General features: G+C 34.8%; 1 protein-coding gene across 1 annotated transcript in view; it reads right to left on the bottom strand.

The window, feature by feature from the left end:
• ASCC3 (activating signal cointegrator 1 complex subunit 3) overlaps window positions 1–17,755 on the bottom strand; it is a 325,142-nt gene that overhangs the window by 78,556 nt on the left and 228,831 nt on the right. The window contains exons 31-34 of the mRNA XM_021090356.1: window positions 13,201–13,338; window positions 12,996–13,116; window positions 11,758–11,890; window positions 7,615–7,740 (exon numbers count right to left, since the gene is read on the bottom strand). Of these exons, the coding sequence (XP_020946015.1) occupies window positions 7,615–7,740; window positions 11,758–11,890; window positions 12,996–13,116; window positions 13,201–13,338 (518 nt within the window). The remainder of the gene's footprint in view (window positions 1–7,614; window positions 7,741–11,757; window positions 11,891–12,995; window positions 13,117–13,200; window positions 13,339–17,755) is intronic.

Genomic DNA, 17,755 nt, shown 5'->3' on the forward strand with positions numbered 1-17,755 from the left:
CTCATTATCTGAATTTAAAGACTCAAGGTATTCTATGTCCACTAAATAAACCTTATCTAGTTCCCACCTTCAATATAATACATGTAATTTCTGATCAATATGCTGACAGCATGCAAATTAGGCTAGACTAAAAGCAGGTTAAGCAGGTGAAGAAAGAAGGAAGTAAGGGAAGAAAAAAATTAAAAAGTAAATTTGACAGTTGAAGAAAACATAAATAGATGTAGTGATAACATTAACAAAAGTAAAAAAGTGAGAGCTGAGCAAAATTTTGATACATGATTCAGTTTTGGACACGTGAATTTGAAATGGTGGTGAGAAGTCCATGTGGCAACATTCAGAAGGGCAGGTGGAGAAATGAGGCTGTAAACTGATGGAAAGCAGATGGGAGTAACACATTTGGGGGGAGGGGGTCTTTCAGACAGGTGATATTTTAAATACAGAACCCCAGCAAAGGCGGGGAGTCCCCCGGGGTTCGTTCTGATAAGAGGGAGTTGAGATGGACAGTGCCCTCTCCATTCTACACACCGACGACAGTGACTTTAGGCCTAAGGCTACTTAGTATTATGAACTGAGAAGAGCACAGACAGCATTACTTCTACAGTCTTCTTGCTCTAAAGGCAGATCCTGAATTTATGGTTGAGAAAACTTTAGGCAAATACTGACTGAAGGAAATTATACAAAATAATTGGCCAGTATTCTTCTAAAGTGTAAAGGTTATGACAGACAAAGGAACACTGAGGAAGCATCACAGATTGGAATGAACTAAGGAGACAGAACAACTAAATGCAATGCAGGATACTAAATTGGATCTTCAACAGAAAAGGAACATTGGTGGAAATATTGATGAAATGTGAATAAAGCTTGTAGATTAGTTAATACTATTGCATAAAAGTAAATTTCCTGGTTTGGATAACTGTACTATGGTCATGTAAGATGTTAATACTTGAGGAAGCTGGGTGATGGGTATACAGTGCTTGTTTGTCCTATTTTTGCAATTTTTAAGGTCTCACATTTTTGAAAATGAAAAGTTAATTTTTTTAAGAAGGTACACAAAATTCAATGTATCTGTGGATTCAGTAATGAACTATAATTTGTTAAAGAATGCAATTTGTCTCAGAGAATTATTCTCCTATTTACTAATCAGATAAGGTGAAAGAAATGACTAGGTTGGCAGTATCTAACGATCTCTTTAGGATGGTCTAGACCAGTAAAACTACTGGAAGGGAGTACAGGAGTAAAGGCTCACTAATCAACATTAAGTTCTTCATAATTAAAACAAAACCTAGAAAGACTTTAATTCATGTATTTGATTTTCAACAGGATCTTGTAAAGGAGGTACTATTAATCACTTTTCAGATGAAGAAAGTGATGCTAAGAGAGGTGAAGTGATCAAGGTCACAAAGTAAACAAAGGGCAGTGCTGAAACAAGAATCAGAGTTCTGACTGCAAGTCAAAATTCTTTCTACCACATTAATTGCCTCTATTCTTATGATAAGAAAGGAGTGAGGAGTGAGTTAGAAAACCTAGGTTTTTTAAGGCCTGGCTCTATCAAAAATAATTATGGTGTACAATTCTTTTGATGTATTGTTGGATGCGGTTTGCTAGTATTTTGTTGAGGATTTTTGCATCGATGTTCATCAGTGAAATTGGCCTGTAGTTTTCTTTTTTTGTGGTATCTTTGTCTGGTTTTGGTATCAGGGTGATGGCAGCCTCATGAGTTTGGGAGTATCCCTTCCTCTGCAATTTTTTGAAATAGTTTCAGAAGGATAAGTGTTAGCTCTTCTCTAAATGTTGGATAGAATTCACCTGTGAAGCCATCGGGTCCTGGACTTTTGTTTCTTGGAATTTTTAAATCACAGTTTCAATTTCAGTTCTTGTGATTGGTCCATTCATCTTTTCTGTTTCATTTTGGATTATCTTGGAAGATTGTACTTTTCTAAGAATTTGTCCATTTCTTCTAGGTTTTCTGTTTTATTGGCATATAGTTACATATAGTAGTCTCTTATGATTCTTTGCATTTATGTAATGTCCGTTGTAACTTCTCCTTTTTCATTTGTAATTTTATTGGTTTGAGTCCTCTCTCTTTTTGTGAGAAGTCTGGCTAAGGGTTTATCAATTTTCTTGATCTTTTCAAAGAACCAGCTTTTCATTTCATTGATCTTTACTATGGTTTTCTTTGTTTATATTTCATTGATTTCTGCTCTGATCTATATGATTTCTTTCCTTCTACTAACTTTAAGTCTTGTCTGTTCTTCTTTCTCGAGCAGCTTTAGATGTAAAGTTAGCTTGTTTATTTGAGCTTTTTGTTTCCCGAGGTGGGCTTGTATTGCTATAAACTTTCCTCTTAGAACAGCTTTTGCTGAGTCCCATAGGCTTTGGAGTGTTGTCTCTTTGTTGTCATTTGCTTCTAGGTATTTTTTAATTTCCTCTTTGATTTCTTCAGTGATCCATTAGTTGCCTAGCAGCAAGTTGTTCTGTCTCCACGTATTTGTGTTTTTGCAGTTTTTTTCTTGTTGTTGATTTCCAGTGGTATAGCGCTATGGTCAGAAAAGATGCTTGATATGATTTCGATTTTCTTAAAGGTACTGAGGTTTGATTTGTAGCCCAGGATGTGATCAATCTTAGATAATGTTCCATGTGCATTTGAGAAGAATGTGTATTCTGTTGCTTTTGGATGAAATGTCCTATAAATATCTATTAAGTCCACCTGGTCTAATGCTTCATTCAGAGCCTGTGTTTCCTTACTGATTTTCTGTCTGGATGATCTGTCCATTGCTGTAAGCGGGGTGTTAAAATCCCCCACTATGACTGTGTTATTGTCGATCTGTCCTTTTAAGGTTGTTAGCAGTTGCCTTATATATTGTGGTGAACCTATGTGGGGTGTGTAGATATTTGAAATTGTTCTATCTTCTTCTTGTATTGATCTCTTGATCATTATGTAATGACCTTCGTGGTTCCTTAAAATATTCTTCATTTTAAATTCTATTTTGTCTGTTATGAGTATTGCTACTCCAGCTTTCTTTTGATCCCTGTTTGCATGGAATATTTTCTTCCATTCTCTCACTTTCAATTTGTATGTGTCCCTAGGAGTGAAGTGGGTCTCTTGAAGATAGCATATATATGGATCTTGTTTTTGTATCCATTCAGCCAGTCTATGTCTTTTGGTTGGGGCGTTTAGTTCATAACATTTAAGGTAATTATTGATATGTATGTTCTTATCAAGTGGGATTTATCCCAGGAAAGCAAGGGTTCTTCAATATGCACAAAGCAATCAGTGTGATACACCACATTAACAAACTGAAGAATAAAAACCATTATGATCCTCTCAATAGATGTGGAAAAAAACCTCTGGCAAAATATAACACCCATTTCTGATAAAGACCCTTCAGAAAGTGGGCATAGTGGGAACCTACCTCAACATAATAAAGGCCATATATGACAAACCCACAGCAAACATCATTCTCAATGGTGAGAAGCTGAAAGAATTCCCACTGAGATCTGGAATAAGACAAGGATGTCCGCTCTTGCACTACTATTCAACACAGTTTCGGAAGTCCTAGCCACAGCAATCAGAGAAGTAAAACAAATAAAAGGAATCCAAATTGGAAAGGAAGAAGTAAAACTATCACTATGTGCAGATGACATGATACTATACCTGGAGAATCCTAAAGACTCTACCAGAAAACTGTTAGAGCTCATTCATGAATTTGGCAAAGTTGCAGAATACAAAATTAATACACAGAAATCAATGGCATTTCTATACACTAACAATGAAAGATCAGAAAGAGAAATTAGGGAAGCAATCCCGTTTACCATTGCATCCAAAGGAATAAAGTACCTAGGAATAAACCTACCTAAAGAGACAAAAGACCTATACTCTGAAAACTACAAGCAACTGATGAAAGAAATCAAAGATGACACAAATAGATGGAAAGATATACCATGCTCATGGATTGGAAGAGTCAATATTGTCAAAATGACCATACTGCCTAAGGCAATCTACAGATTCAATGCAATCCCTATCAAATTACCAAGGACGTTCTTCACAGAACTCCAACAAAATATTTTAACGTTTGTTTGGACGCACAAAAGACCCAGAATAGCCAGACATCCTGAAAAAGAAAAACGGAGCTAGAGGAGTCTGGCTCCTGGACTTCAGACTATACTACAAAGCAACAGTCATCAAAACCATATGGTACTGGCACAAAGACAGAAATATAGATCAGTGGAACAGAATAGAAAGCCCAGAATTAAACCCACGCACCTATAGCCAACTCATCTATGGCAAAGGAGGCAAGAATATACAATGGAGAAAAGACAGCCCCTTCAATAAGAGGTTCTGGGAAAACTGGACAACCACATGGAACAGGATGAAATTAGAACACTCCCTAACACCATACACAAAAATAAACTCCAAATGGATTAAAGACCTAGATATAAGACCAGACACTCTAAAACTCTTAGAGGAAAACATAGGCCAAACACTCTCTAACATAAAGAACAGCAACATCTTCTCAGATCCGCCTCTTAGAGTATTGACAATAAAAACAAAAATAAACAAATGGGACCTAATCAAACTGAAAAGTTTCTGCACAGCAAAGGAAACCCTAAGCAAAACAAAAAGACAACCCACAGAATGGGAGAAAATCTTTGCAAGTGAATCGACTGACAAGGGATTAATCTCCAAAATTTATAAACACCTTCTGCAGCTCCATACCAAAAAAACAACTAACCCCATCAAAAAATGGGCAGAAGATCTAAACAGACAGTTCTCCAAAGAAGACATACAGATGGCCAAGAAACACATGAAACGATGTTCAACATCACTCATTATTAGAGAAGTGCAAATCAAAACCACTCTGAGGTACCACCTTACACCAGCCAGAATGGCCACCATCAAAATGTCAACAAACAATAAGTGCTGGAGAGGGTGTGGAGGAAAAGGAACCCTATGACACTGTTGGTGGGATTGTAAAGTGGTGCAACCACTGTGGAAAACAGCATGGAAATTCCTCAGGAAACTAAACATAGAACTACCATTTGATCCAGCAATCCCACTCCTGGGCATCTATCCAGAGAAAACCACGACTCGCAAAGACACATGTACTCTGATGTTCATTGTAGCACTGTTTGCAATAGCTGAGACATGGAAATAACCTAAATGTCCATCGAGAGAGCAGTGGATCAAGATGTGGTACATATACACAATGGACTATTACTCAGCCATTAAAATGAAAGAAATACCAGCATTTTTAGCAACATGGATGGGCCTAGAAATTATCATGCTAAGTGAGGTCAGCCATACAATGAGACCCCAACATCCAATGCTTTCACTGACATGTGGAATCTGAAAAAAGGACAGACTGAACTTCTTTGCAGAACAGATGCTGACTCACAGACATTGAAAAACTTATGGTCTCTGGAGGAGACAGTTTGGGGGGTGGGGGGATGTGCTTGGGCTGTGGGTTGGAAAACCCGTGAGATTGGACTGTAATGATCATTATACAACTATAGAGGTGATAAATTCATTTGAGTAACTAAAAACAACAAAAAAGGTAATTATGGGATCCAAAACAAGTCACTTTAAGTTTCCATGCTCCATTTCCTCACTATCAAACAGGAAGGTTGGACTAGGGTACATGTACGTCTATCCCATCATAGAATCTGTTTACTATGGAAAGTCTGCAGTATTGTATAGTTAGCTCATTAGTTTTTCAGTCATTTTCTCAAATGATATTTTGTACCTAATCCAGAGGCCCTAATAGCTGAGGAAACTGAGCAAATTGTCACCTTATTCTCAAACTCCTACCTATGTTAAGCGGAAATGTTGGCTGAAGGGAGACAAATTTGTTAAAGTGCCAAAAGATTTAGTAATTTCATTTCATCAGGTTTATAATGATCTCTCTGTTCAAGATAGTATAAAATGGTTTAGTATTTCCTCTTACTCATATCAGGAACATCTCTTATCTTTGACTTTCTTCCATTCCCTCTGCATCTGTTAAGGTCGTATCTGTCTTGGTCAAAGGTTAAAAAGCATCCTAGTCGGTCTCCCTGCTATAAATATTTCCCCATTCCAGCTCACTCCTTACCATAGTGCCATGAGTATTGAAAGAAAGCCAGTGTTCATCAGAAGAAAATGAAAACACTAATTTGAAAAGATACATGCACCCCCATGTTCACTGCAGCATTATTTACAATAGCCAGAACATGGAAACAACCTAAGTATCTATCAGTGGATGAATGGATAAAGAAATTGTGGTACAGACATACAAATGAATATTATTCAGCCATAAAATTGAAACTATGCCATCTGCAACAATATGGATGGACCACTAGGATATTATGCTAAGTGAAACAAGTCAGAGAAAGACAAATAGCATACAATCTCTCTTACATTTAGAATCAAAAACCAAAACAAAAACAAAATACCAAAGGACAGATTGGTGGCTGCCAGAGGTGGGAGGATAAGGGTGGGAAGAATGGGTAAAGAGAGTTAAAAGGTAAAAAGAAAACAACAATGACACTAACAAAAATCTAATTTGGTGATGCTAAAATACTTTTTAAAAACTTCTAGAGTTCCCTGGTAGTGCAGTGGGTAAGGGATCTGGTGTTGTCATGTTGTGGCACAGGTTTGATCCCTGCTCCTGGAACTTCTGCATGCCATGGGTGTGGCCAAAACAAAAAACAATAAAAACCTCCAACCACAGCCAATAGGATCAGATATAAACTGCTTAGCATGGCATATAGGCCCTATATTCTCTGGCACTTGGCCCACTTTCTGGTCAAGACAATCTTATTTACTTTTTTACTGTACCCTCTAAGGTCTACATCAAACTTCTCATTCTCTAGAGACTCTTTTAAGTCTTGAGGGTCTTTGTTCCTCTAGTATTTTTATGTCTTCCACCTTTTCTATTCCTGTTCCAGATTCAAGATCTGGCTGAAGTATCACTAGTCTTGTGAAGCTTTCATTCGCATAGGCTTACAAATAGTCCATTAAGAGCATTTATGATTTACATTGTAATAGTTTATGTCTTTTTCCACATTAAAAGATAAGTGCTGGATGATAAGGGATGACATACACTCATCTTCATGCTCAGTATCTAGTCTAACATCTGATGAATAGGTGCTGAATGAAGGTACAATCTATCCTGTCTTGAGTAAAAGATATGCTATTACAACTCCCCCAGTTTTATTCCTCTTGCAGGGTTCCCGTTAACCCTTACAAATACATCACAAATTCCTCCCCCTACAATTTCATAGGCCTCACTCTTCTCTGACTCAACTGTACCCAAGTCAGTCATTATTAAATTACTCAATGTAATTTAATTAAGCACATTTCTTAATGACTTCAGGTGTCTAACTACAGAGAGAATGCCTTGAGCATATTCTAAGTTAACTAAAATCAGCTAATAAAATGTACACAATTATTTTTTAATACATCATAATAACTGTGATCATATGAGAGACATCATCTGATTTTCTGGGCAAATTCATATACCTAGGAAGTCCAATATTCCGGCTTTTTTGTTATGTACTTGGATTTAGATATTACTACTTTCACATATATTTTCTTTCAGTGCAAAAAAGAAAGATAAACAGCAGGCCCGTGCTTACCTGGGGTTCATGATAAGACGTCGGAAAAAATAAGTCCAGGTGATATAATCCATTGCATCTTGCTTAGATGTTATTGTACCACCAGCGATCTCTGCATTTAAATGGTCAGCGAGCACTCCTAATAAGCTATGGAGTGAACAAGACATGGGAAACATACATGAACATTAAATGAAAAGCACTTTATCTCAAACAGTCAAGACGCAGATTTTATGTTTCAAGATACAGAGCAAATGTGTTTTGTATAATTTGCATATTTTGTATATAATTTTGGGGAAATGGATTGCTATGTGGAAATAAACACAGGCTGACAGGAACGGGGCTGTCAGGAGAAGATGAGAGCCAAGATCAAGAGCAGACAAGAGAGGATATGTCTTGAAGAGCAGAGAAGAATTTACTTATAGAGCACTGGGGTAAGTATGGAATAATACTGAGGCAGAAGAAAGTAGAGTTGGAAGGAAAGGGGTGATAGTTATGATAGAGCAGGATATTCCCTTCATTCAATCAGCAAATATTAAGTTCAGTTATATAACATGGAAATGTGCTAGGTGTTGTGGAATATACAGAGATGATTAGCAATCTTGAAAGACTGGCATAACAAAATGTACATTTTAGTTTCTTATGTAAAATATAAAAAAAGGAAGCAATGTCCGACAAAGGAAAAGGCCATGGAAAAGTACATGGGTATTAAAAACAATTTTTGCAAAGAACGTTTTTAAAGATATAAGAAAATGGCCATATAAAATTGAATGAAATTTTACTCTGCCAGTCACCAGTGGCAGAGTATAAATCGGTATAGTCAATTTGCAGGGCATTTTGATAACAGCTATTTGAACAATTACTATGACGTAGTAACTTCACTTTTTCATGATCACTTGTTAGGATAGGGAAGCAAAATACTTCACTGCAGCAATATAAGTGAGAGGAAAAAATTGGAAACATTCTAAATGCCCATTAACAGAGAAGTTAATACATATCATCCATATATATACTCTGTAGTAGATAAAATAATAATAGTAGTCATATCAAGGTACAAATTTAAATTTTTAGTTTTTCACTGAAGTATACAAAGAAAAAAATACATAAATTATATGTGTACAACTCAAGTAATTTCCACAATGCAAAAACACATCTGTGTAACCAAAAGCAAGACCAAGCACTACCAGTGGCCCAAAAGTCTTCTCTTTGTGCTTCTCAGTCACTCCTCTTGCTCAAAAGGATACTGTGATTTTTATTTCTTTTCTTTACCTTAATGCAGTGGCTTGGTCTCTAGCACAATGTTTACTGGCAGTGGTGAGAACAACATCCCTCTATCATTTCTTATCTCAAAGGGAAAAGCTTTCAATACTGAATCATTAATCATGATGCTTGCAGTAGATTTTTGGTAGATACTCTTTATCAGATTAAGAATATTCCCTTATACTCCTGTTGGCTAAGAGTTTTTATTATGAATGGGTGTGGAATCTCATCAAATGCTTTTTTCATATCTATGAAATAATCATACACTTTTTTCATTTTCTTTCTGTTAATGTGGTGAATTATAGCCATTTATTTTCAAGTAATAAGTCATCATTGCATTTATGTCATAATTAATTAATATATTTTTTATACATTCTTGGATTTGATTTACTAATGGATTTCTACATCTATATTCATGAAAGACACAGATTTTTAACATTCTTTTCTTGTAAATTTCTTATCGGGTTTTGGTATCAAGGTATTCTAGTCTCACAAAATAAGTTGGTAAATACTCCTATTTCTTCTACTATTAAAGGTAGAGTGCATGTTCAATTTCATGAGTTCGATTTCTGCCTTAAATGTTAGGAAGTATTCTTTAGCGAAGCATCTGAGTCAGAAAATTTCTTTGTGGAAATATTTTATTTAAAAAAATTTTTTTAATTTAACTTTATTTTATTTGCTTTTTAGGACTGCACCCATGGCATATGGAAGTTCCCAGGCTAGGGGTCAAATCGGAACTACAGCTGCCAGCCTAAGTCACAGCCACAGCAAGGCAGGATCCAAGCCATGTCTGTAAACTACATCACAGCTCATGGCAATGCCACATCCCTGACCCACTGAGTGAGGGTAGGGATTGAACCTGCACCTTCATGGATACTACTTGGATTCGTTTCTGTTGTGCCACAACGGGAATTCCTGTTGAAAGATTTTAAACTTCAGATACAACTGTTTTGATATGTAAGGGATTATTTAAATTTTCTATTTCTTTTTGTGTCAGTTTTAATAAGTTTTTTTAAAAAAGAATTTACCATTTGGGATTTCCCTTGAGGTTCAGTGGGTTAAGGATCTGGTATTATCACTTCAGCAGCTTGGGTTGCTGTTATGGTGTGGATTTGATCAAATAAAGAATTTTACCTTTTTTTTTTTCTTTTTAGGGTGCACCTGTGGTTTACGTAAGTTCCCAGGCTAGGGGTCAACTCAGAAATGCAGCTGCCAGACTATGCCACAGCCACAGTAACACCAGATCAGAGCTGTATCTGTGACCTACACCACAGCTCAGGGCAACATGGGATCCTTAACCCACTGAGTGAGGCCAGGGATCAAACTTGCATCCTCATGGATACTAGTTGGATTCTGAACCCACTGAGCCACAATGGGAACTCCAGAATTTTACCATTTGAACTAAATTTTAAAAATTATTTGCATAAACTTTTCATAATCTTATTATCTTTTTAATTTCTTCTGTATCTTTTGATTCTTGATATTGTATTGTTCCTTCTTTCTTTTTCTCTTGACCAGACTTAAAGGTTTATCAATATTACTCTTCTTTTCAGATAACCAAATTTTGGCTTTGTTGATTTTTTTCTTTTTTTTTTTTTAACTAATGTATGTTTGGGTTTTATTAATTAATTCTATCTTTTTTGAGTTCAATCTGCTAATTTTTTTTTCAAATTCTTGAGATTGGTATTTTGATAATTCAGTTTTCATTCTTTCTTTTAGTAGATACATATTTATGGTCATAAATTTTCTCTGAGCACTGTGTTAGCTATCTCCCACAATACTAAATGTTTTTATATTTTCCAAATTAGAAAAAAAAGAACATTAGTAGAACTTCTAACACAGTGAAAATCCCAATAACTACTTAGGGGTTATAAATTAGAAATATGTTTTGACATTTGCGGTTAGCATATAGTAAAGGAAATTCAGTATATTAAAAAGACTCTGATAAAAAGGTAGCAAGTCATATGTGTTAAAAACGAAAAATATATAAATCTGACAGAGAAAAGGATATTTTTGGCTGAGAAAACAAAGGAAGACTTTGTCAAAGGGGTGGTAGTTACTAGATCCACAAAGAAGTATGTGATCATTCTGAAATAGGCCATGAGCCTATTTTTACCAATCCATTTTGGATATTTATTAACTATAATTAAAAAATGTACACCAAACTAATACTTTGTTAAATGCTTGCTGTGTGACAGATACTGTTCCAGGCATGATACATTTGATCAATACAAGTACCTTAAGAGATGGCCAATATTGCTATTATCTCCATCATACATACGGGTGCACTAAGGCTCTGAGGGATTAAATAACATGCTCAAGATCAAGAAAGTAAGTGGTGGAGAGCTCAGATATGAACCTGGGTTGTTTTGCTCTGGAGTCAATGTGACTGAACAATGTACCACACTGCCTTTTTAAAAAAGCTTTTTCAGAGTTCCTGTCATGGCTCAGTGGAAATCTGACTAGCATTCATGAGGATGCAGGTTCAATCCCTGGCCTTGCATAGTGGATTAAGGATCTAGTGTTGCCATGAGCTGTGGTGTAGGTTGCAGACACGGCTCAGATCCCACGTTGCTGTGGCTGTGGTGTGGGCCAACAGCTACAGCTCCGATTTGACCCCTAGCCTGGGAACCTCCATATGCTGTGGGTGCCACCCTAAAAAGACATATAAATAAATAAATAAATAAATAAATAAATAAATAAATAAATAAATGAATAAAAATAAAAAGCTTTTTCTAAGTGAAAGTTATAATTTAATGTTGTCTTATTGTGATAAATATGTTGTTTGACTTTAAATAATTATTTTGAACTATAAGTTTTACTGATTTTTATCTAATAAAATATAACTACAAAAATATCAACCTGCTATGACATAATCCATTTAACTTAATTTACAGCAAAATTTACCTTGATTCTACAGGGAAAGGTTCATAAAGAAATTTTTTGTAAAAGTCTTTTTTTATGTCATGAACCAGAATCACAGCTTTGCCTTGGTCATCAAACTGAGGCCTCCCAGCACGCCCCATCATCTGGAGTACATCTATAAAAGAGAACAATAGGTATTCTGCAATGTGGCATGGAGCATAAGAAATGTTTATGGATTGTGGCATGTTTCTACAACACAACAATATAACAAAGGAACAGAATATTTTAAGAGCAGGGATGGTACCTTTGATGCTTACTACTGGGTTCCCTAATAATTAAATAATCAATTCATTATGACAGAAATTTAAGTCCCCAACAGATTCTCACTGTTTGTAAAAGTAAGAAAGACCAAATGTTCCTTTTATTAAATGTTTAAAAATTCTATTTGTTTAACTATTGTAATCAAACAAGAAAAAGTAAAATATAGGAAAACCTCTTTAGCAGAGTCATTTGATTATTTTTTCCCCATGCATAATGGGTACATTTAGGCGCTATTCTCCTCCCACCCATGGTATAAAATTCTTCTTTCATACTGAAGGACTCTCTGAGATAAGTAATGACTGAGAAATGATACAAGTTTTATATGCATCCACTGAGGTGAAATACACATGTGGTATATTTCCCTGCTCAAAAGTCACTGAAAATGCTTTTATAAAGTTTTAAGGTATGTTCATAGACTGTTCACACACAAATTACAGGAATAAGCACTTCGGTTCTAGAAGTTCAATGGAAATACCATGTCTAATGAAACAGATTTAAAAGTAAACATAATGTTTAATTATAGTTTATTAAGTCACCAATAGCTACTAATCAGTACTTTTATCTATTTATGAATTTAAAACCATTATTTTAGTTTTTGGCATTCATTAACAAACTGGGTAAGTAAAAGTAAATAAAACAACTTAATTCTCTGAGTAATATTTTTAGTAGAAACAAAAAAATTTATAATTTGCTCATCATTTACAATTTTCTCATCATATGTGTCCAATTCTCTAAAAGTTTTATGAAAATTCAAATTATTAAGGTTAGGAGTTCCCTTGGTGGACTAGAGAGTTATAAGGATATGGCATTATCATTGCCACGGCTCAGGTTTGATCTATGGCCTTGGAACATCCACATGCTGCAAGAATAGCTCAAAATAATAATAATAATAAAAAAATAAATCAAATTATTAAGGTAAATATAAAAGCTTTATGTACTTGAAAATTTAAAAAAATTACCTGTGATGGGAAAATCCACATATCGTCTCGTTTTTCCATCATAATATTCTGTTCCCTTAATAATTACTAAATGAGCTGGAAAATTTACACCCCAGGCCAGTGTACTTGTAGCAATAAGAACCTAAAAAATAAAATATCTTACATTTAACCAAAATACAACTTCTAAGTTACTTCTTAATATCTGTTCATGGAAAAAAAAATATACCTGAACTTTACAGTTTACAAATAGTTCCTCTACTGTTTTCCGGTCCCTCTCATGTAATCCAGCATGATGCATTCCTATTCCAAAAGCAAGCGTCAGCTTCAGGTTGGAATCTCTTATTGTTCCAATGATATTCTCCATCTATAAATAAAAACACAATTACAAGGTGTAGGTGAATTAATTTTATATTTTTTGTATTAAGAATGCATTTGATTAATTTTGTTTTGTGCGTCTTATGCTATATGGGCATAAAAATATAGGTCCCAAGTGCAGTTATGATTGAAGTTAAATTAGTTGTAAAGAATATCTTGGAGTTCCCGTCGTGGCGCAGTGGTTAACGAATCCGACTAGGAACCATGAGGTTGCGGGTTTGGTCCCTGCCCTTGCTAAGTGGGTTAATGATCCGGCGTTGCCGTGAGCTGTGGTGTAGGTTGCAGATGCGGCTCGGATCCCGCGTTGCTGTGGCTCTGCCATAGGCCGGTGGCTACAGCTCCGATTCGACCCCTAGCCTGGGAACCTCCATATGCCGCGGGAGCGGCCCAAAGAAATAGCAAAAAAAAAAAAAAAAAAAAAAAAAGACAAGAATATCTACCTACTGAGGATGTATATTCTAAATTAACTAAAATTTAAATGCTGTCTTTTTTAATGTACCAAGGAAGAAAATGTTACTTCTTAATGAGTAACAACTAGGATGTCTTTTTTTTTAGGGTCGCACCAGTGGCACATGGAGGTTCCCAGGCTAGGGGTCTAATCGGAGCTACAGCTGCTGGCCTATGCCACAGCCACAGCAACACCACATCTGAGCCATGTCTGCGAACTACACCACATCTCATGGCAATACTGGATCCTTAACCCACTGATTGGGATGAGGGATTGAACCTACATCCTCCTAGATACTAGCTGGGTTTGTCACCACTGAGCCACAATGGGAACTCCCAAAAGGGATGTAATGTTGCCTAAAATGATTCAGTGTTTCTGTCTGTCTCATTAGAGAAAAGACTTCTATTTTTTTTGTTCAGTGATAACAATTTAGAAAGTATGGACAAAATAAATAAATAAATAAATAAATAAAAATCAGTTACAATCCTACTAAATAGTAATTATTCAAATTTAGGTTTTCTCCCTGAACTTAGTGACCTGGGAACACGTCATATAACCTCTCTGAGCCTCAGTTTCCTCATTTAAAAACTCAAACTGGTATATTTTTTGTTTTATTTATTTCTTTGCTCAATAGTGTAGTTAAATATTTTCATATCTACTGTCTGGCTTTCTCTGTAAATTATCTTTTCAGTTATTGAGTAGATCTAATATAATAGCCTTTTTTATTGGTTTATGATAGTTCTTTATATATTAAGGGTATCAACCCTCTGTCCATCACATGGTATAGTACTTCCATCTGGTTTTATTTGTACTTCATTTTATTTATTTATTGACTTAACATTTTAAATTGGTCTCCTTATGTTGCTTAGGAACCTTTTCTTCATCTTGAGATCAAATATATATTCAGCTACTATTTCTTCAAGTTCTGTTTTATTTTTTACACTTAAATAATTATTTTGTAATTTATTTTATAATAGTATGGTAGAAATTTAAATTTATCTTTTCTAAATAATTATTTTAGCAATATTGATTACATAATTCCTTACCTTACTTATTTTAAATGCTAATGTTATTACTTTCAGCATTCTTATACATTCCAGTTTTTGCATTTTAAAACAGATTTCATTTCCAGCTTCAGTGTAGCTCACTGAATTTTATGTGTCTAGACGGTTTCTGAAACTCATATTTTATAAATAATTTCTGAATATTCTATCACTTTCCATTCTACATGAAATATACTTAATGTAACACAGACTTTATGGCAACAAGCAGAAAATCTTATTTTCTTATAAAACTTACTCCGTGTAAAGAAATAAATGGAAAACCCAATCTCTTTTTGTTTAATGACAGACCTCTACTTGTCCTTAAAGAAAAGGATATACTAGGTGCAGCCTGGACACCTTTTTGGGCAACTCCACGAGGGTAGTAATGCAGAGATTAAGTGGTTTGAGAATATATGAGCATTTAGAAGAAGGATATATTTCAGTTATGTCTATAGCTTCACAATGACATCAGTAAACAACAGTGGAGAAGAAACTTGGAAATAAGTTCATGTGTGACTATTATATGCTGAAGACTAAGAAGTTCAAAAACTGACATTGTCTTCAGATTTCCTTTTTATCCCTCTGTAAAATCACCATGGAGATTTACAAGTACAATACAGTACTCTCTCAGCTGTGCATAAACCAATAAATAGCCCACAAAATTTCCATTTAGAGAAATTTCAGGAGGCTATTCCCATTTGGTAAAAATGCCTAAGACAAACATTCATATAATGAAGCATTTCAACTGTTTTCATTATTACTAATTTTACCTTCAATGGTTGAAAAAGTTTTCCAAGTTTTTAAACTAAAATCCCGCGGCATAAAGAAGTTCCCAGGCAGGAACTGAATCCAGGTTGCAGATGCAACCCATGCTGCTGTGGCAACACCAGATCCTTTAGCCCAGTACATGGGGCCAGGGTCTGAACTCAGGCTTCTGCAGCAACCTGAGCAGCAGCAGTTGGATTCTTACCCCACTGTGCCCTAGCAGGAACTCCAGTTTTCCAATTTTTTTTTTTTTTTTTTAATGTGGGAAAAAGTTGTTTTACACCAATAATCCAAAAAAAAAAAAAAAAGGGAAGATGAAGTTTGGCTTTATAATAATTATTAATGTATAAATAGCACTGCATAGACTAGGTAATATTTTAATGACATACACATCAGAAATGTCATTTACCCACTTTCCCTGAATTGAATGCAACATATAAACAGTTCATTCTATTTCATAGTCACAGTATAGTCACCTGACATTCTTCCATTATTTACTTTATAAACTGTCTAGCAAGAATATGGAAACGTATTAACATAAATCCACTTTACCTTTAAAATTAGCACAGGATAAGTAAGCTGACTACAAATGCATGCTATAAAGAAAGGTGCTTGTCTGGTCTCATAAATTATGTTAGCTATTTTCAAGTGACAGCCTGTTATCCTTTTTTTTGTTCAATAGTTCACTGCATAAAATATCTTCAATTTACACCATCAAGAATTAATTCACTGATACTTTTGCTCTGACAATTAGGTTCAGGGATTTTTCAGTTTCACAACTTAAATAACTTGTATAATTTAAAGTGTTCCATGGCAATGACAATTATATCCAAAAAGTAATGTACTATTTACCACAGGAAAGCTGAAGAATCCTATGGCAGGAGGTTTGGTGAAGCAGTTATCTTGCCCTTTCACATCAGGGAAGCCTAGCTATTTCTCATTCCCCTGCCCCCACTTTCACATAAATCAATGCATTTAAAAAACTATTTGCCCATCTGAACTGGTAAAGACCTAAAATCCTCATGAGGACAATCACAAAAAACAACTTCATTTATTACAAGGTTACTGTGGATGAATTCTGAGCTATCTGTATGTACATCATAAAAAAAGCAAAATTTATAGTAATGTTAATCATTTAGCATAAAATGCTACCAGGACAGCCTGTTTAAATTTGAAAATATAATTTTTGATTGGATTATACATCTTTATCACTATACGTAAAGTAAGTTTCATCTTGATCGAAACAATATAACACAAGCAAAATTTTTTCAGGAATTTAGGATAATGAAAACTTAAAACATGATAACTGGTATCTGTTGAGTACTTATGTGTCAGGAATTGTACTTATCACTTTACAAATATTATCACATTTAATCCTTTACATAAAGTAATACAGCTCTAATGTAACATCCAAATCATTTATACAAATCTCTATACTTCAAATTAAAAGACAGTGATCTGGAGTAATGTATAGTAGTCTTTCTCAATTTTGGTTTCATGAGAGCATTGAGCCCCACAAAAAAACATGTGAATTACCATTCTAAATGGTTAGGAAAAAGTTCATTTATCACACATAATGGATACCTTAGGCCATTAAGGTTTAATTCTTGTTAAGAAAGGCTACATGGGATTAAAAAAAAAACATGATAAGTAAAAAACTTTGATTGAGGATGTTTTAATTCCACAGTTCATTTCTGTTCGAGTAACATTTGTTGTAATGTACAGGTATCTTTCTAATAAACGGTCTTTGAAATATGTCTGACTGTATGTTAAACCGAAAATATTTTCAATACTATAAATAAAAGAAAAATACATCTATGCTCCTCTAAGCAGTGGTGTTTTTTTAGGGTGGTAGGGGAGGAGGCACATATGTAAACTGTTGAACCAATTACTTTAACTTAATAGAAATTTTTTTTTATATTTTAAATTTATTATACTCAAAAAGCTTTTGTAGAAAGATAGGATTCCATTTAAGTAGATACATTACTCTGTGCCTGAAATACATTCCAGGCAGAATATAACTCAGTGAGTTGATGACAATGCTGGCTCCAAAAGAAAGGAGGAGACCAGATTGGACAAGAATGAGCTAACAGATTGTGCAGCCCAGTTCTGTCCCTTTGAGTGTGATATATTGTTTCAAGATGCTAAAA

Source organism: Sus scrofa, chromosome 1 (assembly GCF_000003025.6).
Source record: "Sus scrofa isolate TJ Tabasco breed Duroc chromosome 1, Sscrofa11.1, whole genome shotgun sequence".
NCBI lineage: Eukaryota > Metazoa > Chordata > Mammalia > Artiodactyla > Suidae > Sus > Sus scrofa.